This window comes from Nematocida displodere, assembly GCF_001642395.1.
Source record: "Nematocida displodere strain JUm2807 chromosome Unknown 3, whole genome shotgun sequence".
Lineage (NCBI taxonomy): Eukaryota > Fungi > Microsporidia > Nematocida > Nematocida displodere.
This window is the reverse complement of record NW_027138158.1, coordinates 1-26,145: the sequence shown is the minus strand read 5'-3', so window position 1 is coordinate 26,145 and position 26,145 is coordinate 1. Positions and strand designations below refer to the sequence as shown.

The following is a 26,145-nucleotide window of genomic DNA, read 5'->3' as shown; positions in this document are numbered from 1 at the left end:
TTCAATGCCGAGGCACTATTTATTGAAGAGAGTAGGCGGCAAATACCAAAAGAGGAAGTGATGATGTAATAAACATGTGAACCTCTTCTGTATGTCCAAAAATACCGCGAGAGACAAAGTCTTTGGTTGAGATGCCTTTAACAAACTCAGAAATTGGCTTGCAGCTCTTCAGGCATCGCTGTGTCTGTATCCGAACTAGCCCAAACAATCGCTGTCTAACCAGGCGCCTGAGACTTTCAGGTACCACGATTGGAATGATTTTTTGTTGCTGGATAAGTTCTTCTTCAGACATTTTAGGGTATTTCTGTTTTAGGTAAGCAAGACCTGCAGTTTTTTCCACCACTACCTCAGAGGCTGCCACCAAAATAGTTTGTCTCAAACGGTGCCGCTCCTGAAAGTAGGGGTAAAGAAGACTCCCCGGAATGAAAATGCCGTCAGACACCAGCCTGACCACGTAAAACATGTCCTGGGTCACGTTGGTTGAGATAAGGTCCTGAAAAGTCACCAAACCTGGGTTTGTGGGCGCTGGCCGGTCTTCAGGCACGGGGACAGTGTTTGGGAGCATTGAAGCTATTAGAGACTGGTGGTTGTCTTTGTTGACCGCCTTAAGAATTTCTTTCAGCTGGACATTTGCCACCAGACACTCGCCGGCTAAGTATCTGGGCACATAGTCGTGAATGACGAGGTAAGTAAGTCTGACTAGATTAATACCCAGGCTAGTGGGTGAGGATGAGCTTAGCGCCTGGCTGATAGCCACCACCCGCTGCGGGGAAAAGTGGATGAATATTCCCCTGAGTAGGGAGATGGGAAGGCTTTCTTTTCTCTCAAAGTAGCTGACGGCTTCTCTGACCTCCAAAACACACTGTTTGGTTGTTTGTGACAGGTTTTGCAGCATTTTCAGGGCATATTGATATGCTTGGATGATGTCACCCACCCCAACCAGTGTAGGTGAGCACATTTCAATGGAGATCTTCATTTTGTCAAAACAGAGTCTGGGGATGATGGGAAGGTATGCAAGATGGTCCCATTCCAGGATATAAAGAAGGAGTTCTTGGGTTAGCTCGGGCTCTGAAACACCAACGTTTTTTTGGGCGCAACAGAAACAAGTGAACATGCTAATGTTTTTGAGTACTTCTACCATATGCTTTTTTTGTGTCTGTGTTATCACAGCTATTTCCTTTTTTGGCACATGCTTCTTTTTTTGTGCTAATGGTGGTTTTTGAAGAGAAACAATCATTGTTTTCATTTTTTCCTCCAAACGCTCTATCTCATCCGTCCAGACCTGATCGTCCGCTGCAGCCTTGGAGGAGTTCTTCAGGGTGGAAAGAACCGACAGCTCCTGGGTTAGACTGTTTATGAGCGTTTGCTTATCTGCCTCTAAGTATGCTTCAAGTGTGTGGATAAAGTGCAAGATCTTGTTTTTGAGCTCTTCTCGGGTAATGCTTTGGTTAAGCGCATCAATGAGAAACTGAATACTTTCGGGTTGCTTGATTAGAAAATTTGAAATAACAAGTTTTCCAAATCGGGCAGCTTCTTCTGAATCGGCGTCAAATCCCGAGTACACCGCCACAGCACACCCCAGGGCAGTCACCTTCTCTTTTTCCTTAATAAGAAAAGACTCCATCTTTTCGGTCTCGGTGCTTAGCTCTTTCATGACGTTGACAATGCCCAGCAGCTTTTTCACTGCCGTTTCCAAGTCCATGCTTAGCTGGTTTTTTTGTTCCATACATCCCCTAACGCACTTCCCTATATACCCGACCCCTTATTTCTCCTGAATTGACGAAACGAAGTCTTGGTATCTCGGGGCCTCGGAAAAATCTGCAAACATCACTGACCCCGCGCCGTCATCTTCTATGGCAAAGATAAAGTCTTCAACTCTAAGACACCCGTCAATAATGGCTGCCAGCTTTTGGTTCGGGTTCATGGACCTAATCCTTATTTTCTGCCGGTTCCCTAGGACAATGGGTGAAACCCTTCTATCGGCAGGACAAACGGTGGTAATAACCATACACTCCAGCCCGCTGAAAACCACGGGCCCTAAAGCAGAGGCATTGTACCCGCTAGATCCCGCGTCGGTGCAAATAATAACGCCGTCGCACCTTAGGTTTTTATGGACATACTGGTCGTCTATTTTCACTTCAAAATTATCAAGAAAACCTTTTTCTTTGGCAAAAATGTATATCTCGTTCATCGCATAGATGCACCCATTCACAGCAAATCGGTGTCTTTTCAGCACCTGTGGCATAACTATTCGGTCCGCGGCGCTGCTTTTGAGATAGTCTATCAGAGAACTAAGAGCCAGCGGAAAGCTATTTCGCCGAATGTTACACAATCTTCCCCGATAACCTTGGTCAAAGGCAAAAACCAGAGGAACGTACGTCCCACACCCGCCTATTGCATAAAACTCTCTCTTTTTCCCGGTTTCTGAGTAGCTGTGCATCTCAGTATGTTCGTCCCCTAATTTATCGATGTATGCGGCCAGATAAGACCCTCCTAGCTTGGGGGTGTAGATCGAAACGGCTTTAAGCACGGCCCCGTCCCCGCCCAGGGTTACCAGGGCGGCATACCACTTTTCTTGGGTGTATTTGCCCTGGTTTTTTATCATTTCTGTGGTGGTGATAACATCGACATCAGCATGTTTTTTGATGCTGGCAATGATAGCGTCTTGGGCAGCAATGGTTTCTTGGCTCTTAGCGACGACCAAGCATTTAGGGCGCATGGAAAAATGGAAAAATGGAAAAAAATCTTCTTAGCCTCTCGCTTCAGCGCGTATCACCCAACAAAGGGTGCTCTGGTGGGTACTCCGCCCTTTCCCTCAAGCTAGAAGATCTTTGGCAGGATCTTCAGGTACTTCTGAGCCAAAGAAAATTTGCTGCGGCCAAACAATGTGCGAACGCTCTCCTAGACGGAGCCCAGCGCGAAGGAAAAAAGGCGCTTATGTTTAGAGCATCGATTGTCTGCGCCCGCCTTTCAGTTCTCCAAAATGAAAAAACAGCCTCGCAGGTCTACCAGCAAACCTTACAGCTAATATTTGGGGAAGAGTTTATTTATGTAACGCCATACAGTTTTTCCATTGACGCGTTCTGGACAGTTGCTGCGCAGCCCTCAGAGTACTTCTTTTTGTTTGAAGAGTACCTGCACAACGCCGCCCCCAAAAAGAAGAAAGCACCAGAAGAGCATCTTTTTTACACACTTCTTGGAGCACACGCTCACAAAACAGATCCCTGGTGCATTTTTGATGGCACAATTGATTTGGGTTTTTTACCCGACCATTTCAGAGAAACCTACCTGGCCCACACCACCACAGCTCTTAAAAACCCTTTCTACCTCGCACCGCCCCAAACCATACCCCCGCTCTCTTTAGCAACCATTAAATCCAAGCACCACATGAATGCACATTATATATACCACTACTACAAATCCAGAACATAAGCGAGGTGATCTGAGCATTCACCAAACCCGCAAACCCGGACCTTCACGGCCCGAAAATCCGCAAAACCCGAAACTCGCACACAAACAGCAGTGTAATTTTTTTCTAATGAAGGAGAAGAAGCCAAACTTCATCCGAGAGATAAAGCAGCTAATGTACGCGCACGGAGACACCATCAATCCACGCACCGACACAGCAGACATTATTCATGAATACATCTGCAAATACTTAGTTGACATTCTTAAAAGAGCCAAGCACGTCTCAAAAACTCGGGGACGCACGAAAACAGAGGACTTACTCTACACCGTCAAAAGAGACAGAAGAAAGTACACCCGAGCCAAAGAACTCCTTACAACCAACGAAGAGCTGAAAAAGGCAAGAAATCCCTTTGATTACGAAACCGTGGAAAAAGAGTAGTTTATTCCTGCAGACCCCTGAAAAAGTCTGTCCTGTTGGTGCCTGCGCATGCGAAAAAGCTGGTGATGGTTGAAAACTTGGTGCTTCTCCGGGCTAGAACCCCCAACCCCTGCATAGCCTCATCACACTGCGCCCCCACCGCATGTATTCCATAAAGAGAATTGGTTTTGTTGCTGAAAATAAACTTGTACTGGTTTTTTGTGTTAGCGGAGAGAATGGCTGCTGGATGGCTCACTGCGACCACACAGACCTCTACGTCATCCCCAAGTTTCCGTGCTTCTTTTTCCGTGTACCCCACCGATCCTGCCGGGGGATGCGAAAATATAACGGTGGGAACAAATTTGATAAGTTTTTTGATATCTGCAATACCTGTGCCGTACAAAAGATCTGCCAATCTGCGCCCTGTGAAGATGGCAACTGGTGTGAGCATGTGGTCCTTCATGGCCAGGTCGCCAATTGCATAGACATCTTGCTGTTGTGTTGCAAACGAGCTGTTTGTTTCAACAAAACCCGATTTATCAGTTGTTACTTCGGGCGCTTTGATGTGTTCGGTGCTTGCAGCCCTTCCAATTGCGGAAATAACCTCATCTGCCACAACCTCTTGGTTCTGGCCATCTTTTTTAAAGGTAACCTTCTTTTTACCACTGTTCATTTCAATGCTTAGAACATCTGCCTGGTCAAAGATCTCAATGCCTTCCTCTACCAGTGCCTGTTTAACGTTTTTTCGGATAAGCTCATCAAACACTCTCAAGACCCCTGAGCTCCTGGCAACAAGCACAACCTTGCTCCCAAAAGCTGCCAAAACAAAGGCTGTTTCAATGGCTATGTACCCAGCCCCGAGAATAACTACCTTTCCCGGATTTGAAGGAAACCTGAAAAAGTCGTCACTGGTCGTGCAAAGATCTGAACCTGGGCAGGGTGGAAGTGTGGGGAAAGAGCCCGTTGCAACAACCACTGTGTCCCCCTGATACTCCACACCATTCACTTTCACAGACACTCCCCGAACAGTTGCCTCCCCCGTAACCACGTCAATTCTATCGGTGGCATTTCTTCTGACGTACATGTTGTTAAGAAACTGGATGTATGTCTCCCTTTTCATTCTAAACTCGCCCCAGTTAAACTCTGCCCGCTCTTCTGGTGCTTGGAGGAACCTGTGCTCTTTGAACAGAGCTGCCGCATTGTAAAGCATCTTTTTTGGAATGCACCCACTATTAACACACGTCCCCCCCAAAACGGTTTTGTCTATTAACAGCGTTTTCTTTCCGTATATGGCAGACGCTCTCTTGGACAGTGCAAGTCCTCCACTTCCACCACCTACTACAACTAAATCGTATGTTTGCATTTGCAAAAAAGAAATGCCTGGTTTTGTGTTTGGCCACCACCCGTCCCTGAGCCCGCCCCTGAACTCTCCCCACACCCCGAAAACCCGGACTTTCACACCCCCAAAACCCCGAAATTACCCCGTAATAACCTCTTCCGAGGATGTTGGGTGGATGGGTATGGTTTTGAGGAGTTCTTCGGGCGTTAGTCCATCATACATGGCTATGGCAAAGCCTTTGATGACGTCTATGCTCCCGTCTCCAAATAAATGGAGACCAATGACCTTCTCTTTCTTGGCAAAGTCTGTTGCTTCTGTTTCAATAACCAACTTGTAGTCCGTTGGTATTTTGGTCTTACAGACTGAATAGAACAAGCCTCTGAATTTCGGGTTAACAACTCTTATCTTTTTGCTGCTTTTCGCGCTTGTCTCCGTATATCCGACTGTAGCTGCTGCTGGCGTGGTGTAGATGAACAGTGGTGAGATAAGCATCTGCCCAAGCTCTATTTTCTGGCTGCCGCCAATGATTCTCAACACCTCCATTTCTGAAATACCTCGGGTGTTCACTGGGTTAGTAATGGAAATGTGCTGCATACTACCATCGCCAGCGCTCTGGGCGGCCTGCACCGACTCTGTGAGGGTGTACTCTTCGTCTCTGAGACACTGTTCGATTTCTTCGAAGTGGTGTGTCTGGTTCCCCGACTCTTTCACGTCCACAGAGATGTTTCCATCCGCATACCTGTTCACTACCACCGACGCCCCTAGAAAGAGGGAGACCCCTTTGTTGTTGAGAAGCGCGGTGATGTTTTCTTGGAGGTTGGTCTCTTCATTGGGCAGAAGGGTGGGAAACTTGGAGATAAGGTAAACCTTGCACCCCAAATCTGCCAGCATTGACGCCGCCTCAACCGTTCTAGGCCCTTCGCCAAGAATAGCCCACTTTTTCGGCAATATTTCCTTTTTTAGAAGTCTGGTGTAAAGATTGTCTAAATTGATGCCAGACTTATCTACCCCACTTTCCAAGACAACAACAAACTCTGGAACGTGCTCCTCCCCGTCAATAAGAACAGAGCCCTTGCTCACCACCACGGACTCCACGCTTTTCTCCACGAAACTAAGACTCTTATCCTCTTCCAAAAGATCTGCCAGTTTTAGGCTAATCTTTTCCTTCAGAACCTCCCACTTTGAAAAGACGCCTGGCCCCGTGATAGAATAGTCCGCTGAGTGCTCTGTTCTTGAAAGACCTGATGCCATTGAGTGGATGATACTTTTTGCCAAAAGATTCTTTCTTCGTTCTCTTTTATTGTCACTCACCAAAACCACCTCTATCTTCCCCAGTCTTTCTACTTCTTTCTTGATCCTTTCTCCAAAGCCACCAGTGTTCACAAGTATTACAGCCATTACACAAATAAAAAAGTGAAGAGTTTTATGTTCTACTGCTGCACTCCCCCTAGACTATTGGCTGCCACCGACCCAGACTGTTATGGACCTAACCCAAACACTACACAATGGCACTGCACCCCGACGCAGAGACATCAATTGTCCCAATCTAGACATATTACAGACAATGTCCAAACATGGACAGCTCTAGGCCCAATCAACCATATCAAAACATATTAGCCACCCAATATGACACCCGAGCACATGTCAGGGACCCATCAAAATACCTGGACTTTACTACTAATAAAGCATTTTTTCAAATATTTTTTTATGACAACATATCAGGACATTGAGCTAGAGCACTTGATTAAAGAAGAAGAGCAAAGACAAGATAACACACTTACAATGATTGCGAGTGAAAACTACGTCTTTCCATACGTTTATGCCTGTTCAGGCTCCATGCTAACAAACAAGTACTCCGAGGGAAGGGTTGGCGCAAGATACTACGGCGGAACAGCCTACATTGACCTTATCGAAGATCTCTGCCAAAAAAGAGCGCTTAAACTCTTTAACCTTGACCCCGAGGTCTGGGGAGCTTCAGTCCAGCCATACTCCGGGAGCGTAGCTAACTTTGCAGCCTACTCAGCAATGACCGTCCCAGGAGGCAAGATTATGGGCATGGACCTTCCCTCGGGCGGCCACCTAACCCACGGCTTCCAGACAAAAGCCAAGAAGATATCAGGAACAAGTCTCTACTTCTCCTCACACCCCTACACGGTCACAGACAAAGGCGTGATTGACTACGACGCACTGGAAGAACAGTTCAACCAAGTGCTTCCAGACATTCTTATCTGCGGATACAGCGCCCACTCCCAGGACCTGCAATATGAGAGGCTCAGAAGCATTGCTGGAAACAGGGCTTTTCTTTTTGCAGACATCTCGCACATCTCAGCGCTTATCTCTGCAGGTCTGATGAACAGCCCCTTTGAGCACTGTGATGTCGTTATGACCACGACCCACAAAGGCCTAAGAGGACCAAGGGGTGCTATCATTTTCTTCAAAAAAAGCGTAACGGTTTCAGGTACCACCCACAATCTTGACCAAAAAGTCAACTCCGCAGTGTTTCCGCTCCTCCAGGGAGGCCCACACAACCACACCATTGCAGGCATAGCACACGCCCTTGAAATGGCTTCTCGCCCAGAGTTCAAGGCTTCTCTCCAGCAGGTCGTTAAAAACTCTCAGGTCCTTGTTCGGGTCCTGAAAAACAAGGGGTACAACATAGTTACGGAGAGCACAGTGAACCACATCGCGCTGGTAGACTTGCGAAACAAGAACATCAAAGGACAGGACGTAGAAACAGTCTGCGACTTCCTTGGTCTAACCATTAACAAGAACGCTGTTCCTAACGACCAGTCCTTTTTTAAGCCGTCAGGTATCAGACTGGGAACCTACGCCATTACCACCCGAGGCCTCAAAGAAGAAGAAACCGAAAGGCTTGCGCTTATCATTGACTTTGCTGCATGCATGGCTCTAGCCCACCAAGAGTCAGGCTCTTCTCTCGCTTTATCTGAGTGGCTCTGCGAAAAAAGCCCTGAAAGACAGAAGATGCTTCTGGACGTTCAAAACCAGATAGCAGCCCTGGCCAGGCAGTTCCCCGTCCCCAAGCTTCATAACTAAATGTTTTGGCCGGCCCCTTCTATGGTCCCTCGTTCTCTTCCTGGCCCCAAACCACATAAACCGTCTAATTCTTTATTTTTTGACCCTTACCTGACCCTGGCACACTACAACCGCTCCTGGACCTTTTTTGAGATAGTTCTTAGATCGGTGCAGACCTTTGCGGGCTGTGAGCCCATGATAAGCTTGCTAATGGCTGTTCTTGCCAGGGCAATGCTTTCAGCCGTGCCAAGGATGCGGATGTGCTTGTCCTCAACAACAATTCTTGTTTGTGAGATGTTTTCAAGGTTGGCCTTCACCTTCCCCTTCTTCCCGGCAATTCTTCCAATAGCCCGGCCTACGTGACCGTGCCGGAGCCTTCGCACGTCCTCAACGTCAAATGCATCGACATAAATAGAGTCAATTCTCAGCACTGAAATGGCATCTTCCACAGAAAAACCACAAACAATGGCTCTAAGGAACTCTTCTGCGCGCTGGATGGCCACAGTGCTAAGCGTTTCTTCACACGTTCTGATGTCTATGGAGCTTGCTGAAAGATTCATTCGTATTTGAAGCTTGCATTGGGCAACAACTGGGGTGTATATCTTCATCCACGAAGCCTTTACTAACTTTAGCTTTCTTCCTGGAACGGGAACGCTTCTTGTCTCATAGGGAACAGCCTTTCTCTCTGCACCGTCGATGCCAAAAGTCATTGAAAAATTTTACCAAGCCTCAAGACTAACTAACACATTTATTACACCTTCCTTGTCCCATAAAAGGTCTTAACAGCTTCCCCGTGGACGTAGTAGAGCGCATAAAAGCACAAACACAGCTCAAGAACGGTAAGTTTCTTAATCCAGGCCTTGGTGTTCCTAGCTAGGGCTAAGTGGCTTGTCTGTCTGTCAAGGATTGTTTTTTGGTCGAGTGTTATTAGTCTAAGCTCTTCCTCAAGCTCGTAGGCCAGGTCTGCCTCAGAGGCCGAGGAGGCAAAGGGTCCTTCGTTAGAAAGGGGTAGGTCTAGGCTAAAATCAACCGCTTTATCAGCTAAAGGATTAACAAAGGCTAGCATGTAATCACCAGTGGTCTTTGGAATGAAAGAGTAGGACACATCGCTATCATCCTCAAACTTTCGGAGCAGCTCACCGTGAGGGTCCTTTATGGTCACTGAGCAGCTATGTCTTGGGTCACCAACAATCTTTACCTGTAATTTAGTGGTGGCTAGAGTGGTTATGCGGAGACCAACGTTAAGGGTGGTGTTTTCTGAGACGTGGAATAACTCACAGCTAGCAAGTGCCACTGCAGCAGCTATAAACAGAACTAACCTCTTCATTACGCAAATAAAAATTATAATATTAAAAGGGTCCCATAGCCCTGACACGGTCCCACAGCCCCACAGCCCTGACACGGCCCCACAGCCCTGACACGGTCCCACTATTCCTTGGTGTTGGTTGGTGGCACCTGAACGCCATCTGAAAGAACGTTGAAGAACTTTTTATGATCCAGTAAGCCATCGTCAGTGTAGATGTTTTTAACGTTAACACTTACCCGATTAGGTATTTCTTTGTTTCCAAAGTAAAACATGGCAGTGTAGTTAGCTAGAGGTGAGCTTATTTTCGTAAGAACTTGGACTTTTTCCTTATTGGGGCCAAGACCAACAAACATGTGGTAAAAGACAAAACGCATCAGGAGGGAGTCAAAGTAGACAGCGCTCCAAAAGAGGACGACAATAATGGTGGCGTACATCTTATAGGCTGAAAACTCAAGTTTTAAAGAGAGAGCTAGAAGAATGAAGGTTAGGGTGGTGGTAAAGAGGCCCATGGCTATTTTAACGGTGGTTGAGTGGTCTTTGCCCTGGTACTCACCAACCGTTTGCAGGTAGTCAACCACAAGGTTGTCTAAGTCATTCTTTACGCTTTCAAGGGAGAAGATCTCTGAATAGACGGGGCGCTCTTCGTACTTAGTAAGTAGGTTATTCATGAAAAACAAAAAAAGCAAAAGCAAAAAGGGCAACTCCGGGAATTGAACCCGGGACCTCCCGCACCCAAAGCGGGAATCATACCACTAGACCAAGTCGCCACAAATAAGGTTTGGGTGTATTTGCCTAGTGTTTGGCGGGTTGTGTTTGGATGGGTCTGGGTCAGGTTGGTGGGTTTAAGTGGCGCAATATTTGTTTGCAATGAAAAGCAAAATAAGAGACCTGATCAAAAAAGTGATTGCTTCGGAGATGAAGCGAGATGAGCTGGTGTACGTTCTGGGAGAAGAAGTTGCAGCATACGGAGGGGCGTACCAGTGCACGGCAGGATTGCTTGAAGAGTTTGGAGCGGGCCGGGTGGTGGATACGCCGATTTCGGAGATGGGATTTACTGGAATGGCTGTTGGGTCGGCTTTTCAGGGACTTAAGCCGATTTGCGAGTTTATGACCTTTAACTTTGCCCTCCAGTCGATAGACCACATCATTAACTCGGCGGCTAAGACCCTGTACATGTCCGGGGGAAGAATTTCGTGCCCGATTGTTTTTCGGGGTCCTAATGGGTTTGCGCTCGGGGTAGGGGCACAGCACACCCAGGATTTTAGCGGTCTTTTTTGTGCTGTGCCGGGGCTGAAGGTGGTTGCTCCGTACACTGCCAGGGACCACGTGGGGCTTCTTCGGAGCGCAATTAGGGACCCGAACCCTGTCATTGTTCTGGAGAGCGAGCTGCTCTACCCGTGCGACATGGAGCATGAAGAAAGCATCTTGGAAGAGAACTTCATGCTTCCCCTGAACAAAGCAATTGTAGAGCACGAGGGGTGTGATGTTACTTTGGTTGGGATATCTATCTCGGTGGGTTTGTGTTTTAAGGCGCGCAAACTTTTAGCTGATCGCGGTATCTCTGCTGAGGTGATCAACATGGTAGCGATAAATCCTCTGGACATTGAAACAGTTGAAGCATCAGTGCAGAAAACGAAAAAGCTCCTGATTGTTGATTGTGCCTGGCCGGAGTGTGGGATTGCTTCAGAAATATCTGCATCTATCTCATCCCGGCTTTTTAAGGTACTTGATCGGCCTGTTTTTACCCTGTGCAGTAAAAAGATACCTACGCCCTACGCCGAGGAGTTGGAGGCAGCGATGTATCCCACGCCCTCAGACATTGAGTGCGCTGTCAACATGCTTCTGTCCACGGGGGAGTACAAGAATAAATAGTATGTGCCTTGGTTTATTTCGGGTTTTCGGGTTTTCGAAAGGTGGAAAGGTCGGGGCGTGGCCCTCATCACTGGGAGCAAACCATTGGCACTACAAAGAGGGGCTTGAAATAGTTGCTGCCATGCTTTTGGGGGTGCTTGGTGGCTGAATAACAACGTGGCCAGCAACATCGGTGTTCGGGGGAATGGCGCCTCCGCTAATGTAGATGCCTTCGTTTACCTGGACGTTAGCCCCCAGGACTGAAAGGCCCTCAATGCGTGACCACCGAGAGACAACCGAGTCCCACCCAATGATTGAGTTGGTGATCTGGGCGTTTTCCTGGATAATAGACCCTTCAAAGATAATTGACCCCTCAAGCTTAACCCCTGCCTCAATAACAACGTTTTTTCCGATGACTGTGTTTTTTCCTATTTGGGCTGTGGGGGAAATTTTTGCGGTTGGATCAATAAGACTGTGCCTGGCATTGGGATCGGAAAGGCTTTGCAAAAACAGCCTGTGCCCGAGGATGTAGTCTTTGGGCTGGCCTATGTCCATCCAGAAGCCCAGAAGCCCGAATGTGCATACTTTTTTTTCAACAACCATCTGAATAAGCACTTCCTTTTCAATCGACATGGGCCTATTTTCAATGTACTCAAAGATTGTTGTGTTGAAGAGGTAGATCCCTGCATTGATGCTGTTTCCAACAAACTCTTGGGGCTTTTCAATAAACGCAGTAATGCGCGCTGAAGCATCCGTTATAATTACTCCGTACTTGGAAGGCTCCTCCACTGTTGTGGCAAGGATGGTTGCGTCGGAGCCATGCACTCTGTGATGCTCAATCATTTCCTTAAATGGAAAATTACAAATTACATCTGAATTGAGCACAAAAAAAGGCTCTTTTTCATGGACCAGCATCTCTTTGACCAGTGACAGCGGGCCAGCCGTGCCCATAGCAATTTCTTCCACCGAAAAGATGATCTTGATTCCTATTTCTTTAGCATACCCCTTCAGTGCCTCGGTAAGTTGTTCTTCCATGTATCCCACAGCAAGAATAACCTCTGTAATCCCTGCTGCTGCTAGCGCTTCTATTTGGTGCTTGATAATGGGCTTGTTTGCAAAGGGCACCAGGGGCTTGGGCCGTGTTAGTGTTAGTGGTCTAAGTCTTGTTCCAAATCCTCCCACAAGAATGACTCCTTTCATCGCAGCGCAATAACAAAGGCTGTATTTATGCCCAAATGCGTTTATTGGCCCTACTTGTTATTGCCACCCTTCATCTGCCTGCTTTTGGACTAATCCAAAGGACACTCTACCTAAACCATGGGCTATCACACCCACACACCCACACACCCACACACCCACACACCCACACACCCACACACTGCCAAGTGCCTCCGAGCAGTCAGCAGTCATAGGCGCTCCCGACTCCCGAAAACCTCGAAAGTCCGAAAGTCCGAAAACCTCGAAAAACCAAAAACCCCAATGCGACATAAAAATTTGCAGAATGGGGAGCAAGAAGAGCAAAAACAGAGTAAAAGCAATGCTTAAAAGAAAAGAAATGGTAAGAGAAGAAAAAAAGCCGGAGATAAGAGAAGATGAAATTGACCCGGACCTAAGAAAGTACTTCGATATCAACCACAACATCTCCCCGCCATACAATGTAATTATTGACACAAACTTTATTAACATGAGCATGCGCAAAAAGCTTGACATTGAAAAAGAGCTCATTAACTGCCTTTACAGCCGAGTAAACATGTTTATCACCGACTGCGTCATTGGAGAAATGGAAAAACTTGGAAAGGTGCACACACTTGCGCTCCAAGTCATTAAAGGAGAGAGGTACAAAAGACTTACCTGCGACCACAAAGGTATCTACGCTGATAACTGCTTGGTTGAGCGTGTCAAAAAACACCCCTGCTATGTTATAGCTACCTGTGATAGAGAACTAAAACAAAGACTTAGAAAGATTCCAGGAGTGCCCATCCTTGCTGTACACGGGATGAAGTATGCGGTGGAGTCGCTACCAGCCACGGGCCTGTTCAAGTTCTAATAAAGCCTGGCTTTGGTTGTGTTCGTTGTCGTTGGTTGTTATTTATTCATCAAAGATGTTGAAAATCTTAAGCGTGCATCCTTCAGTTACAAAAAGCCGCTTTCCTGCTATCTTCATGTCAGAAACAGGGCTCTCTAACTCCAAAAGATGCGTGCCCAAAAAGCTCTCTTTGTCCCGGATCAGAACCCTGTTTTCGTTGGTGTACCCAAAAAACACTGTCCCGCACTCAATCCGCGAAATAAAGGTCTCATCGGACTGGCACTCTTTCTCTATTTGTGTTAGCGTGCAGACTGTGATGTTTCCCCCCAAGCCTCCAGCGTAAATCTTTCCCTCAAAGTACCCCATTGCCGTAATGGGCCGTGAAAGGGCTATGCTCTTCTTTTCCCAGGTGTCAGTGTCGTATATTTCAATGGACCCTGAAATAATCCCAACAATGAGGTAGGTTTTATCTTCGTGTGCCCTGATAAAAGTTTTTCCTATCTCATCAGCTGTTTCGATTCTTTTAATCTCTTTTTTATCCTTGAAAACAACTATCTCATTTGTGGCCAGGCCAACAGCCAGAAGGTCTCTGCAGTTGGAAAGCGTTCGGATGGGCGTGGTTTCTTCTTCAAAGATAATCTGCGAACTCTCAACGTCCACCACCTTGTTTGTGGTGGTGAGAACAAAAACACCCGTTTCAGTCGATGTAACGGCACGAATGGGCTTAAACGAGCAGAATTCCTTCAAAGCCTCCAGCCCACTCGCTAGAGAGAACTCCTTGGTCTCCCCAGCAATTGTGCAAATCACCACACTGTCCGTATGAACCTCTTGATTTCTTCTTATGGAAATAGCCGTTATAGTTGATTCTAGCTCAATGCGCGCTGTTTCTGAGGTAATTTTGGTAACAGCAATGAATTCAATGCTAAGGGTGGTCTCCCCCTCTGCGGGAGGCAGCTGGGAAATCTGCTCCCCGCCATAGAAGAAGGCGTACGCCTTGTCCTGGTTCAGGAGCGTGTTTAGGAACGCTTCCATTTCTGTGGCACCAAAACTAGCAGGCACCTGCATTGGAGGGGTTACAAACTCTGGGTCTTTCTTGCTCTTAAATGTTACAATTATGTCTGTCATCTACAGGCCCCTAAATTTACTTTTTAAATTATTTTCCAGCCAATCAGCGCACCTCACTGAGCCAACCATTGCTTAAAGCAACATAATATTTTTTTGCTATGAGCTCCACAGATGAAAGCACCTTCAACACAAGAAACATCCCTCATGCCCAGTCTACAGACGAGGAAATTGTTGCCTTCTTAAAATGCACCCATTTTATGACCCAGGCAGAAATGCTCACCCATCTAGCACCTGTAGATAGCACGAAGCTTGAAAAAATAGCAAAAGTCCATCCCTCAACCATGAACACTATCTATGATCTTCTTTTGCTGAGAGAAAGCACCGATCTCCAAGACGAAGAAAACGTCCAAAAAACCGATTCTGATGTTAATGCCCCATCGCTCTACATGACGCCCAAAACCCCATACAACGTGTGGGGGAGGGAAGTGCTCAGGTTTACCAGGCTGGATCTAAGTGCTGCATGCAAGATTAGCGCAATTATTAGGGGTAAATACGCCGAAGTAAAACACCATGAAATTCTTGACATGATAAGAAAACTTGAGCAAATGGCTACCAGCCCCGAATTTCCCGTCCAGGAGCAAAACCTAAGTCTTGCCCTTCTAAAAATTGCAGCCCAGTCAGAACCTACGCCTCTCTGGTGTGCCATTCACATCTGCAGCATACTCAAGCAGAAAAACTACCCGGCAGCAGAGAGCACGTTGCGAGAGTGCTTCACGAAGCTAAACACCGCCGAAGCAGAAACTGCAGTGGCTGCTTCCATCAAAGCTAAGCAGGAAAGACACTCATGGATCCTCCGGGTCTTTTTAAGCGTTTATCCCCAAGCTACCATCACCCTGTTCAGAAAAGTAAGGCCGGAAATAGTCGAGTGCATTGCCCTAGGCGAGCTGGAGGCAGCTGTTAGTCTGCTCAAACCTTTTTACATGTACAGCACCGATGAAATGGAAAAGGAGGTCTTTGCAGACTTAGGGGTAGACTCATCTTGTCTTGTTGAGGCGTGCAAAGAGCATATTTGGAGTTAGCGAAAGTCCAGACCTAAATCCGAGCTAACCCAAAATGTCGCAGAAATAAACATGTCCTAATGGCACGACGTTCGTAGGTGTTTGTGGGTGTTTGTGAGGCGTTTAGCAAAACCTTTCATAAATAGTCCTTATTTGGAAATATTAACAAACCAATATGGCCCCATATGTCCAAACATGTCCTTATTTGTCCGAGCCTCCCTTATTAGTGGGTTAGTAAAATTCTTTATGAAAGTAGCCACAGCTATAAGGAGTATTTTTTCTCTTGCAGTTATGGGGCAATTTTGTAGCTGCGTTTGTGACCCGAACAATAATGCTAAGAGCGTGAAAAGCAAGGGTGTTGACCTATCAAGAACGTTTGCAGCGAGTTTAAAGGAAAGTATTGGAGATTCGACTTCTGGCATCCTCCAATCATACTTTGTTATGGAATATAATCACACTGAAGTTGAAAAAACGTCCGACAACATTCTTTGTGTTGATTTGGGCGGAAGCAGTTTAAAGATAGGCATTGCCAGCACTCGGGGCAACCACATCTTTATTGATGGGGAAATTGTCTCGTACCCCATCCCCAATAATGACACAGAGCTAACCAGCAAAACAACCATCTACGAATGGATCGCGGAAAAAATCAAGAGTTACCACCACGACAAAACCCAGCAAAATGAGCAAGTTCCTAGGCGTGGGGCGTTGACCTTTTCCTTTCCACTGGCCAACATCAAAGATAAGGTGGCTCTGGTCAAATACACCAAAAACTTTAACTGGAAGCGGGTTAATTTGGAAAACTCCCCTGAAATACCTCTGGACCAGCTCAACCGGCTTGTTTCAGAGATTGTGGTCTTTGGGGTTGTGATAAACGACGCAATGGCCACTTTGCTGAGTGGTGTATGCCGGGACAAAGACACCGTTCTTGGAATGGTGCTTGGAACTGGAACAAACGGTGCTTATTTTGAAGATTTATCAGACACGCAAACAAACCATTCAGATGGGATAGCTGCACTTGCAACGGCACAGAGCCCGCCGCCATACATTAGTGCCCTCAACACTGAGTGGGGGTCTTTTGACAAAGCAGAAATAGAAGCGTTTAGAGACAAGTATGATGTTATGCTGTGCAACACCTTTAAAGACGGCGATGCCTACATGTCAGAGAAGATGGTTGGCGGCATCTACTTTGAGCAGTATGTCAACCTCCAATTTAACGAGAAAGCGTGCACTCTTCTTTCAGAGAAAAGGGGCCATAATCCGAAAACCAACCCGAGCACCAGCCCGAAAACCAACTTCTACATTACTAACATTCAAATGGAAACACCCGAAACAATCGTTCAGGCCCTGCGCGAGCAAGCTAAAGGCTTAAATGAAACCGAAGTTAAACCCCTCAGCGGTCTTTTGATAGAGATAGTGGAAGAAGCCAAGGAGAGGAAGGAATACATTCTGGCGGGATACATTGCTGGTGTTTTAACCCGGGCAAAAAAGTCTGCCATTAAAAGAAACAAGTACTGCATCTGCCTCAATGGGTCAGGATGCCAGTCTGGAAGGTTCCAGGAGAGCATCAGGGCCAAAGTTACTGAAATTCTCAAGAAACAGAACATAGGCATTGCCCCCGAGGAGATTGTCTACTTCTATAATGATGAGGCCTCATTAATTGGGGCAGCTTTTGCATTAATCAGCAAACTTGATTAGTACTGCGGATGCCACTCACAATAAAAATCATGTGTTGAGGTTTGTCGATTACTCAATAAAAAGACATCTGCTAAGACGATGGCGCACCTGGTTTATTGACCTAGAGTATGTTTGGGACAGTCCCCGAACACACTCCTAGCCCGCGACAATGGTGGTGTTTGGGGCTGTTAATGGGCTGGGAATTTGGCTGATAGGCCCGAGGTGGCTGGAGTTGAAGGTTGTGGCCCAAAAAGCGAGGCAAGCTCCGCACAGTGGGAGGCCTATGGTAACTATTTGTGCTAAGATAAAGCGATAAGGAGTTTTCTTCTGTCTTTGATAGAACTTGCTATCCTTGGTGTATAAGTACCCGAACACACCGAAGAGGTACGAGAAAGCCACACCCAACATAAACTTATGTATTCGGGTGGCACAGTCAAAAACGTTACACACAGATTGTAAATCTGCTTTGTGCACGTTTCTAAAGTCCGAAAAGATTGCCTCCGTGTATTGCACCAAACACGGCATGTTGGTATCATGAATGATGACTTGCGACACCGCCGAGGTTTTGAACAGGTATGCCTTTATCCTCATCACAAACCACATTGCAATAAGCGCCGACAAGCTCACACACATTACCACAATATGTTTCAAAGTTGGGACAGCTCGGATGCTATAGAGAACAAAGTAACTGCACAGACAGAACATAGACAGCAAAAACACTCTCGCTGCAATCAGTTCGGGCAGCAGAGAAGCAGTCCAGTTTTTGTCTGTGAGGTATCCGACTGAAAACATGTCAAAAAGAACCCGGGATAGAGAAATCTTTGACACAAACAGAATAAGGATGCTTACTGCAAGCGAAGCGCTTGCAAGAACACAGTTCGGAAGTATCAGCCGCAAAGAAGACGTGTTCTGGGTTATTGCTTTCAGGTGCACAATGGTGTCATAAACTGAGAGAGCGCCGGCACCAAAGGGCAGGGACCACTGGAACAGGATCAGCATTGAGATTTCAAAGCATGGGATAGGCTTAGGCATAATTGCTCGAACTATCACGAAAACCAGAGATAGGAGAATAGTGGCAACTAGCATGGTTCTGGTTTGTTTGGCTCTATTCATGTATTTTTGGTATCTGTATGTGTTGTAGGTCTCGGCGGGGGTTAGAGGCTTCCTCTTTCTGGGTGAGGCAGGTGATTCGGAACTTGAATGGTCTGTAGCCACCCTTACTTTTTTTGTTTTGTGTACGTGTACCGGAATGTCAGAGGTTAGAGCTAGGATAGGTAGGGAGTGCGAAGTACTTGGTTGGAGGACACATTGGCTTCCTGGTTGCGAGGATGAACCAGCTACTGTTTGCATGGGAATAGATATGTATTCGAATTCTGTGGCTGCTCTTGAACCAGATGGTGTATATTTCGCAGACTCGGGGCCTGTGTACGTAAAAGGTCTTTTGGGGAGGTAGGTGGATTCGGGCAAAATAAAAGGTTTGCGGCCTCTAGGAGGTAGCACTGCTGAATAGATAGGGCCTTCGTTGCTAGCGGGTTGGTGTCTACACTTCTCACTGTTTTGCGTTGGCAAAACTCCTTCATGTAAAGGCTCTTCATTTGGAGTGTTTGGTGCACGTGCTGACTGGGGTATAGGTGATGGTTTCTTGTATGGAGAAGGAGAAGTCACATGCTTTTCTGTTGAAGATTCCTTGTTCTGTGTGTAAGTACCACTCTTGGTTTCGGGTGATGTTAGATCATTCATTATTGGTGTTTATCCACCAACAGCCCATCTATTTATAGATAGCGAATAGTGACAGCGCACATGCCAATGTCAGTGCCAAACTCTGGCCCGTGTCTGTGTTTTCCACCTGCAGCGCCACTATCCATTCACGTCTTTTGCTTTGGGGCCAGCCATGTTCCACGGGCCCACACCCACACCCACACTCAGACATGTTAACGTATTTATTTGCATGCTCGCATCTAGCCTCTAGTGCATTCCAGGACTCTGGCTCAGGGCTCGGTCTTGGCCATACTAGAAACGTCTCCACTTAGCCCTTCACCCCAAATAAGATGTTGTTGATTGGAATGTGGATGAACCGAATAAAGTATCCCAGGAACCCCAGCAACAGCACACCGGTGAGGTGTGCCCGGAGCATCGTCTTGTACTCCGTTTTGGTGGGCTTGCTAGACCGCCGGAGGAAGGACTTGGTGTGAATGAGCTCCACTTTCAGCTCTTTTGTGGCTAGTTTGAGAGTGTCATTCCACGTGTTCTGGGTGACAGTTTTTGAGAGGTCTTTGTGCTGGAGGTCTTTGGCGTGGGCGTGCTTCTTCACGACCTTGTCTTCTTTTCTTTGTGGAGTGCTCATATTACAAATAAAAAATTCAAAAGATCACATCTCCACACCACAGCTGCAACACACAGGACCCAAACCACAACCCAATACCTGAACCTTAAATGATTGGCTTGTGGTTATGCTCGGCTCGGGTTTAGAGTGGTTGTTAGATTTTGATTTATATAAGTTCAGGTATTCAAGATAATCAATCATAACTAGTGTTTAAATGTAATGAAACTTTTAAAATTTAACAAATGAGATACGAGTTACTGGCGCGTGCATGCCTGTTTATGTGTCTTCAAACATCCAGGGCTGCTACATCTCATAGCTCAAGACTTTCTTTCACTAATCCGGGAGTTGTTTCTTTTTCTTTGCCTGGCAAAAGCAGTAGTTGCTACATGCTGCATGGCTCTAGATGCCACACCTGGCGCATTGTTGATGGGCTGATTGAGGGAAAAGAAACCCAAAACCAGATTCCAGTCGTTTGCTCCATATCTGAAAACTTTCCCTCCGTAGATCCCAACTTTCCTCCTCGCTCCAGATACACAAAGACTCTGCCCAATGTGTTGGGGGGCAAGAGTTTATTTCCACTTCGGTTCCTTAACCACCTCGGAACATCCTTCAGCGTGGTAATTGAGCACGAGCTTATTCCTAACGACTTTATTAATGGAGAGTCGCGAAACCTGCGTGCGCTGGCAAAAAGGGTTAGCAGCAGGCTTGCCCTCCTCCGAAAACACTTGGTGGTGGATGATCCCATGACCGCTCTGTTCATTGAGAAAGTCACCGAAATTATAACTGCAGTTAGATCCATGCCTATTCTTCTAGATAACGTCCAAGCTGGTCTGTATGCTATGGAGAATGAAGATAAGACCATCGACACACCCAGCTATCTAAGCGCCGAGACAAACTGGGGCCACTTCTACAACACAGCACAAAGTCTTAGAGATCTCGAGCGCCAAGCAAGAGTGCTGGTTGAAAGCATCAAAAAAAAACCTTCTGCAGCGAACAGCCAACCAATTAAGTGCACCTACAAGAGCGCCCACAATGGCTTGCTAGAAGACATATCCCGCCTTGAAGAGGTTATTGCCCAAGGAACCTTGCCCCGGATTTATAGCCAGATTCTCCACGGAATCCTGAATGATCGTGCTTATACAGACATGCCATGGATACTTACCCAAATGTTAAAGCGCCCAAACTACGTTGCCACGGTTGAGAAGGAGTAAGGGGCAGACAAACAAATGGTTGGGCGCTAAAGAGGGCTTGGGTGGAGCCCACAACAATTCCAGCCTAGAGAAAGGGTGTGCTGCCATAGGGCTCTTTACTCTGAAATTACTCACACTAAAGACCCATTTCTATTTTGGGCCAATCATGATGGACAAATTTTTATACGTTCGGGCTAACTTTGCAAATTTTTAAGAATGCCACCACCAAAGACAGTAACTAACACAGAAAGCTCTAACTCTGATTCCGAACACATACTTACCTGGGGCATTGCCGTTGGTGCGGGTTTTATGGTTCTGTGGGTGGGTTTGATGGTTGTTCTTTACAAGCTAAAATCCGGAACAGTTGAATCAGCATCTCCATATGATCCGCAAACAATAGAATTCTTCAACAAAAACGGCACTAATCTCGCACTTAGAGGCGGCAAGATTCTAAAACAGCAGATGCAGGACATTGTCATAAACCTCCAGAATTATGAGCTATATGAAATCCCCGAAACACTCACACCAGGAATCAATTACGGAAAAGTTACAATCACTGGGTTCCATTCACTCAAGGATGCTATGGGCAATGATATGGCTAAACGGATGAAATGCTTTGAAAAGATAATCAACGCCTTTGGAACCATGGATGTTGAGGAGCTTGAAATAGTTGGCTTTTTACACCCAAGGTCCAGAGTGCACCCTGCATTTGATTACAACTATTTTGCTGAGGAAATATTAGGGAATATAACGCTCCAACAAAGAATTTTAAACACAAAGAGACTGACACTGATTGGATTGCCGGAATCTTTCCTAACACAAATAGTTCAAGCATACTACATCCCAGAGAGGTTCACACTAACGGTGCGGGGCTCCGATGCAACAAGCTTTTCTTTCCTCAGCCACTTTATTAGCATACCGAACATGAAAGCGCTAGAGCTCACCTCTTTCTGGGCCCTGAAAGAAGTGGGGAATACTAACCTTCAGAGTTGTGTGGCCCTCAACCATCTGGTCTTGAGAGACATTCCCGTCAAATCCAGGACAACCCATTACTACCTCAATCTTTTATTCAGATATGTCACACATCGTGATGCTCATCCAGTAAACCTAGAATCAATCTGCAACTTAGCACCCGTGACGTTGACATACCAAGATATTAGTGTGGAAGGCATTCCCCTAAAGGTACATATCATTGATGATATACCAACAAGAAAAAAGAAAATACAAGAGGCGCTAAAACAAAAACTAGTGAACACCAAACCAAGCATGTAGACATCTCTATCTCTTTCAATAATGAAGTTTGTTTCACCCGACCCTTGTATGGCCAGAACACAATTGATGCCTGTGTCGATACCACCACATATAACAGCCCATTTTATCACAAAATGCTACTTTCTCACAATAAAACCTTTCAACAGAATTTTGCATTCCCGCATCTCTCTATCCCAAAACAGATATTTTAAAGAATTTTATTGGGTATATAAACAATTTTTTTTCAAAATTCACCAAACAGCACTTCCACCAAAATATGCAGAAATCATACATACAATACATCATTGATTTGATTTCTTCCAACCATGAAATAATCGGATTGTGCGCATTTGTAGCATCTGTTGTTTTCTACATGGTCTACATGTATTTCTATGCAACAGTTAAATCAGCATATGATCAGCAAACAATAGCATTCTTCAACAAAACAAACAATCCTCTTGTCCTTAACAAAGACGGAAATATTCTAAAACGGCAGCCCCAAAACATCACCATAAACCTCCAAAATTACAAGCTACATGAAATACACAAGACACTCACACCAGGAATCAATTACGGAAAAGTCACAATCACTGGGTTCCATTCACCTAAAGGGGGGCATGCTATAGGCAGAGACATGGCTGAGCGGATGAAATGCTTTGAAAGGCTAATCAACGCCTTTGGAACCATGAATGTCACAGAGCTTGAAATAGTTGGGTTTTTATACCAAAAATCCAAACAGTACTCAAAGTTTGATTACAACCAAGCTGTCAACAGAATGCTGGAGGGTTTAAAGACCACTCCAAGAATTTTAAACACGCCCAGACTGACACTGACCAACTTACCCGAGTCTTTCCTAACCCAAATAGTTCAAGCATATCGCATCCCACAGAGGTTCTCACTAACGGTGCGGGGCTCCGATGCACCAAGCTTTGCCTTCCTGGACCGCCTTGTTAGCATACAGAACATGCAATCGCTAGAGCTCACCTCTTTCTGGGCCCTGAAAGAAGTAGGCTCTAACCAACTTCACTGCGGTCTACATCTTGGCACCCTTACAATAACAGAGATCCCGAATGAGGTTACGGTCTCCTTTGATCCCCTTTGCGGCATTGTTAAGAATGTGAAAACTGGAATTTGTTTCCCAACAAACCTTTTAACATCACTGCTTACCACCCAGATCACATACAAGTATTTGCCATGGATGCCACTTGTAACTGTCAAAGGAGGCCCTACCCACCCAAGTCTTGAATACATCATTGAGGGAGAGAAAACAAGGAAAAGGGAAGAGTTGCGGAGAGACAGTGAAGAACGTCTTCAGCAACAACAACTTGCTTGGCAAATGCAAAGAAGTATACGGCAACAACAGCAAGAACTTGTCTGGCAAGTACAAAACAGTGCATGGAAAGAACAAGTGCGTGTTCGGGAAGAGCAAAAACGTGTATGGGAAGACTTTGAGCGTTCCCAGGAACAACATCAACAAGAACTTGCCTGGCAAGTGCAGAAACGTGCATGGGAACAACAAGAGCGTACATGGCAAGCACAACAACGTGTTCGACAACAACAAGAACGTGCACAGGAAGAGCAAAGGCGTGTATGGCAGCAACAAGAACGTGCACGCAAATAGATCCCTTGGAAACAAACCCAAACCCGAACTAACCTGAATGTACTAAATTGCAGACATGCAGCATTGGGGGACTTAATCATCTGGTCTAGGATACCATCACCACCAAATTCTGGACAACCCATTACTACCTATATGGCTTATTCGGATATATCACCCATTGTGATGCTCTTTCAGCAATAAAAGTCTGTTCCACGATGCCTTTCTCTATAGCGCCAATCATAACACCACATGTCACCTTAATTGGCTACTTTCTCACAATAAAACCTTTCAGCAGAATTTTGAACCCCTGCAGGTCCTATCCCAAAACAGATAGTTTAAAGAATTTTATTGGGTATATAAACAATTTTTTTCAAAAGTCTGCAAATGAGCACATCAACAGAAACAATATGGAAAACAAACACACAATCCATCATTGACTTGATTTCTTCCAACTATAAAGTAATCGGGTTGTGCGCATTTGTAGTATTTGCTGCTTTCGCTATTTTCTACATGGTCTACATGTATTTCTATGCAACAGTTGAAACAGCATATGATCAGCAAACAATAGAATTCTTCAACAAACACGGCACTAATCTTGCACTTAGAGGCGGCAAGATTCTAAAACGCCAGGCCCAACATATCACCATAAATCTCCAGAATTATGAGCTATATGAAATCCCCGAAACACTCACACCAGGAATCAATTACGGAAAAGTTACAATCACTGGGTTCCATTCACTCGAGGATGGTATGGGCCTTGACATGGCTAAACGGATGAAATGCTTTGAAAGGCTAATCAACGCCCTTGGAACCATGAATGCTACAGAGCTTGAAATAGTTGGCTTTGTATATCCCGACTCCATAGTGCACCCTGCATTTGATTACAACCAAGCTGTTAGCAGAGCGCTGGGGGGTTTAAAGACCACTCCAAGAATTTTAAACACGCCCAGACTGACACTGACCAACTTACCCGAGTCTTTCCTAACCCAAATAGTTCAAGCATATCGCATCCCACAGAGGTTCTCACTAACGGTGCGGGGCTCCGATGCACCAAGCTTTGCCTTCCTGGACCGCCTTGTTAGCATACAGAACATGCAATCGCTAGAGCTCACCTCTTTCTGGGCCCTGAAAGAAGTAGGCTCTAACCAACTTCACTGCGGTCTACATCTTGGCACCCTTACAATAACAGAGATCCCGAATGAGGTTACGGTCTCCTTTGATCCCCTTTGCGGCATTGTTAAGAATGTGAAAACTGGAATTTGTTTCCCAACAAACCTTTTAACATCACTGCTTACCACCCAGATCACATACAAGTATTTGCCATGGATGCCACTTGTAACTGTCAAAGGAGGCCCTACCCACCCAAGTCTTGAATACATCATTGAGGGAGAGAAAACAAGGAAAACGGAAGAGTTGCGGAGAGACAGTGAACGTCTTCAGCAACTGCACCGCCAACGACGACAGGAAGAAGCAATCCGTGACCTACAATGGCAACAGGAAGAACAAAGGCGTGAATTACGACGGCAACAGGAGGAACAAGAACATGCTCGCCAACACAACCCCCGAACTAACCAACCACGTGGCTTATGAAGGAAACCCAAACACTAGCCTCCATGCCTAAACGCGAGATGTTATGAGAGACCAGTTACCGCACTAACCCAAGCCAATAAACACTCTTAGGTCAACATTTCATACTGTAGTGTACTGGTCTACAGCTAAATGCCAACAAAATTGAAAGTGTACTTAAAAAAACATTGTAAGGGTTTTGCTGGTAGACAGACAGACAACTCTTAACGCCCACCAACTCATAGCCCGAACACCAACTAACCCGACTTTTATTATTGGTACTGGACTAACAGCTCCTCAATGTTTGGGCTTGGGAAGGAAATGATGGGTGGCTGAGCAGGTCTAGCGGCCATCTCCAGCACAAAACTGCCTTGGCTGTTCTGGTATATCCTGTTCTTAAGAACCGGGGCGGCAATCAAGCCCCTGCAGGTCGGACACCCAAAAGGCCTCTGCCCTGCACCAGCTAGGCTGTTCAAGCAACTACCACAGACCCTATGCCCCGGATGGTCCAAAATGCAGATGTCAGTGTTTGGCTTAGTTTCTCTAAGCTCCGCGAGAGTGCAGCAACAGATGGAGCATGAAAACTCGCTTTCCTCCTCAATCCACCTCTGGAAAACGATCACTTCCTGCTCTCCAGCTGACAGCTGTGCCAGGTCGGTGTCTGTTTCGGCTAGTTTAGCGCTTAGCGCGCCCTTCGTGCAGAGCTCCCAGGCGTCAAGAGAAAAGGATAAAACCGTCTCTTTCGGGTTTATGGGAGGCAGGCAATTAACCGCGCCTATGCTAATCTCTGTAAGGGTGGGGTTTGTTGTCATTACAAACCGGTGCGTATCAATCAATTGAGTTAGGGCTCTTATGTTGAACCCAAAACCAATACTAAGCCCTTTCATGCCCCTGAAGTGTCTACTTATCCACTCAAAAATGAGAAGGACGTTGGCACGCACTGCCAAATGGTCGACGTTGCTGATTGTGAGCATAAAATACTTGGTGGTGGCTCGGTTGTTTCCCATTGGCGGGAATGTTGGGCTCTGGAGTTCTAC

At 46.1% G+C, this 26,145-nt stretch overlaps 23 protein-coding genes across 23 annotated transcripts; 11 read left to right on the top strand and 12 right to left on the bottom strand.

Annotated features, from left to right (window-relative positions):
• Positions 1–19: 19 nt before the first annotated feature.
• On the bottom strand, positions 20–1,726 carry NEDG_00936 (uncharacterized protein; the record flags this gene model as incomplete). Its single annotated transcript, XM_067688354.1, has 1 exon — positions 20–1,726. One exon carries the CDS (start codon positions 1,724–1,726, stop codon positions 20–22), a length of 1,707 nt encoding a protein of 568 aa, XP_067543542.1.
• Positions 1,727–1,762: 36 nt separating this feature from the next.
• Positions 1,763–2,719, bottom strand: NEDG_00935 (NAD+ kinase; the record flags this gene model as incomplete). The annotated part of the gene is made up of 1 exon (XM_067688353.1): positions 1,763–2,719. The coding sequence occupies one exon, from the start codon at positions 2,717–2,719 to the stop codon at positions 1,763–1,765; it is 957 nt and encodes a 318-aa protein (XP_067543541.1).
• Positions 2,720–2,733: 14 nt separating this feature from the next.
• Positions 2,734–3,432, top strand: NEDG_00934 (uncharacterized protein; the record flags this gene model as incomplete). Its single annotated transcript, XM_067688352.1, has 1 exon — positions 2,734–3,432. The coding sequence occupies one exon, from the start codon at positions 2,734–2,736 to the stop codon at positions 3,430–3,432; it is 699 nt and encodes a 232-aa protein (XP_067543540.1).
• Positions 3,433–3,538: 106 nt separating this feature from the next.
• Positions 3,539–3,847, top strand: NEDG_00933 (transcription initiation factor TFIID subunit 13; the record flags this gene model as incomplete). Its single annotated transcript, XM_067688351.1, has 1 exon — positions 3,539–3,847. One exon carries the CDS (start codon positions 3,539–3,541, stop codon positions 3,845–3,847), a length of 309 nt encoding a protein of 102 aa, XP_067543539.1.
• Position 3,848: 1 nt separating this feature from the next.
• Positions 3,849–5,189, bottom strand: NEDG_00932 (glutathione reductase (NADPH); the record flags this gene model as incomplete). The annotated part of the gene is made up of 1 exon (XM_067688350.1): positions 3,849–5,189. The coding sequence occupies one exon, from the start codon at positions 5,187–5,189 to the stop codon at positions 3,849–3,851; it is 1,341 nt and encodes a 446-aa protein (XP_067543538.1).
• Positions 5,190–5,303: 114 nt separating this feature from the next.
• On the bottom strand, positions 5,304–6,563 carry NEDG_00931 (glutathione reductase (NADPH); the record flags this gene model as incomplete). The annotated part of the gene is made up of 1 exon (XM_067688349.1): positions 5,304–6,563. The coding sequence occupies one exon, from the start codon at positions 6,561–6,563 to the stop codon at positions 5,304–5,306; it is 1,260 nt and encodes a 419-aa protein (XP_067543537.1).
• Positions 6,564–6,872: 309 nt separating this feature from the next.
• On the top strand, positions 6,873–8,219 carry NEDG_00930 (glycine hydroxymethyltransferase; the record flags this gene model as incomplete). Its single annotated transcript, XM_067688348.1, has 1 exon — positions 6,873–8,219. One exon carries the CDS (start codon positions 6,873–6,875, stop codon positions 8,217–8,219), a length of 1,347 nt encoding a protein of 448 aa, XP_067543536.1.
• Positions 8,220–8,323: 104 nt separating this feature from the next.
• NEDG_00929 (RNA-binding protein PNO1) lies at positions 8,324–8,908 on the bottom strand (the record flags this gene model as incomplete). The annotated part of the gene is made up of 1 exon (XM_067688347.1): positions 8,324–8,908. The coding sequence occupies one exon, from the start codon at positions 8,906–8,908 to the stop codon at positions 8,324–8,326; it is 585 nt and encodes a 194-aa protein (XP_067543535.1).
• Positions 8,909–8,949: 41 nt separating this feature from the next.
• Positions 8,950–9,525, bottom strand: NEDG_00928 (uncharacterized protein; the record flags this gene model as incomplete). The annotated part of the gene is made up of 1 exon (XM_067688346.1): positions 8,950–9,525. One exon carries the CDS (start codon positions 9,523–9,525, stop codon positions 8,950–8,952), a length of 576 nt encoding a protein of 191 aa, XP_067543534.1.
• A 101-nt stretch (positions 9,526–9,626) lies between these two features.
• Positions 9,627–10,172, bottom strand: NEDG_00927 (uncharacterized protein; the record flags this gene model as incomplete). Its single annotated transcript, XM_067688345.1, has 1 exon — positions 9,627–10,172. One exon carries the CDS (start codon positions 10,170–10,172, stop codon positions 9,627–9,629), a length of 546 nt encoding a protein of 181 aa, XP_067543533.1.
• Positions 10,173–10,371: 199 nt separating this feature from the next.
• On the top strand, positions 10,372–11,376 carry NEDG_00926 (pyruvate dehydrogenase E1 component beta subunit; the record flags this gene model as incomplete). Its single annotated transcript, XM_067688344.1, has 1 exon — positions 10,372–11,376. The coding sequence occupies one exon, from the start codon at positions 10,372–10,374 to the stop codon at positions 11,374–11,376; it is 1,005 nt and encodes a 334-aa protein (XP_067543532.1).
• Positions 11,377–11,466: 90 nt separating this feature from the next.
• NEDG_00925 (mannose-1-phosphate guanylyltransferase) lies at positions 11,467–12,555 on the bottom strand (the record flags this gene model as incomplete). Its single annotated transcript, XM_067688343.1, has 1 exon — positions 11,467–12,555. The coding sequence occupies one exon, from the start codon at positions 12,553–12,555 to the stop codon at positions 11,467–11,469; it is 1,089 nt and encodes a 362-aa protein (XP_067543531.1).
• A 301-nt stretch (positions 12,556–12,856) lies between these two features.
• On the top strand, positions 12,857–13,402 carry NEDG_00924 (U3 small nucleolar RNA-associated protein 24; the record flags this gene model as incomplete). Its single annotated transcript, XM_067688342.1, has 1 exon — positions 12,857–13,402. The coding sequence occupies one exon, from the start codon at positions 12,857–12,859 to the stop codon at positions 13,400–13,402; it is 546 nt and encodes a 181-aa protein (XP_067543530.1).
• A 42-nt stretch (positions 13,403–13,444) lies between these two features.
• NEDG_00923 (uncharacterized protein) lies at positions 13,445–14,506 on the bottom strand (the record flags this gene model as incomplete). The annotated part of the gene is made up of 1 exon (XM_067688341.1): positions 13,445–14,506. One exon carries the CDS (start codon positions 14,504–14,506, stop codon positions 13,445–13,447), a length of 1,062 nt encoding a protein of 353 aa, XP_067543529.1.
• A 98-nt stretch (positions 14,507–14,604) lies between these two features.
• Positions 14,605–15,525, top strand: NEDG_00922 (uncharacterized protein; the record flags this gene model as incomplete). The annotated part of the gene is made up of 1 exon (XM_067688340.1): positions 14,605–15,525. One exon carries the CDS (start codon positions 14,605–14,607, stop codon positions 15,523–15,525), a length of 921 nt encoding a protein of 306 aa, XP_067543528.1.
• A 270-nt stretch (positions 15,526–15,795) lies between these two features.
• Positions 15,796–17,199, top strand: NEDG_00921 (hexokinase; the record flags this gene model as incomplete). Its single annotated transcript, XM_067688339.1, has 1 exon — positions 15,796–17,199. The coding sequence occupies one exon, from the start codon at positions 15,796–15,798 to the stop codon at positions 17,197–17,199; it is 1,404 nt and encodes a 467-aa protein (XP_067543527.1).
• A 135-nt stretch (positions 17,200–17,334) lies between these two features.
• On the bottom strand, positions 17,335–18,528 carry NEDG_00920 (uncharacterized protein; the record flags this gene model as incomplete). Its single annotated transcript, XM_067688338.1, has 1 exon — positions 17,335–18,528. The coding sequence occupies one exon, from the start codon at positions 18,526–18,528 to the stop codon at positions 17,335–17,337; it is 1,194 nt and encodes a 397-aa protein (XP_067543526.1).
• A 676-nt stretch (positions 18,529–19,204) lies between these two features.
• NEDG_00919 (protein transport protein SEC61 subunit gamma) lies at positions 19,205–19,522 on the bottom strand (the record flags this gene model as incomplete). Its single annotated transcript, XM_067688337.1, has 1 exon — positions 19,205–19,522. The coding sequence occupies one exon, from the start codon at positions 19,520–19,522 to the stop codon at positions 19,205–19,207; it is 318 nt and encodes a 105-aa protein (XP_067543525.1).
• A 221-nt stretch (positions 19,523–19,743) lies between these two features.
• On the top strand, positions 19,744–20,712 carry NEDG_00918 (uncharacterized protein; the record flags this gene model as incomplete). The annotated part of the gene is made up of 1 exon (XM_067688336.1): positions 19,744–20,712. The coding sequence occupies one exon, from the start codon at positions 19,744–19,746 to the stop codon at positions 20,710–20,712; it is 969 nt and encodes a 322-aa protein (XP_067543524.1).
• A 195-nt stretch (positions 20,713–20,907) lies between these two features.
• Positions 20,908–21,963, top strand: NEDG_00917 (uncharacterized protein; the record flags this gene model as incomplete). Its single annotated transcript, XM_067688335.1, has 1 exon — positions 20,908–21,963. The coding sequence occupies one exon, from the start codon at positions 20,908–20,910 to the stop codon at positions 21,961–21,963; it is 1,056 nt and encodes a 351-aa protein (XP_067543523.1).
• Positions 21,964–22,219: 256 nt separating this feature from the next.
• On the top strand, positions 22,220–23,563 carry NEDG_00916 (uncharacterized protein; the record flags this gene model as incomplete). The annotated part of the gene is made up of 1 exon (XM_067688334.1): positions 22,220–23,563. One exon carries the CDS (start codon positions 22,220–22,222, stop codon positions 23,561–23,563), a length of 1,344 nt encoding a protein of 447 aa, XP_067543522.1.
• A 363-nt stretch (positions 23,564–23,926) lies between these two features.
• Positions 23,927–25,132, top strand: NEDG_00915 (uncharacterized protein; the record flags this gene model as incomplete). The annotated part of the gene is made up of 1 exon (XM_067688333.1): positions 23,927–25,132. One exon carries the CDS (start codon positions 23,927–23,929, stop codon positions 25,130–25,132), a length of 1,206 nt encoding a protein of 401 aa, XP_067543521.1.
• Positions 25,133–25,380: 248 nt separating this feature from the next.
• Positions 25,381–26,145, bottom strand: NEDG_00914 (uncharacterized protein; the record flags this gene model as incomplete). The annotated part of the gene is made up of 1 exon (XM_067688332.1): positions 25,381–26,145. A coding segment is annotated over one exon (765 nt), but the record flags the coding sequence as incomplete, so codon positions are not given.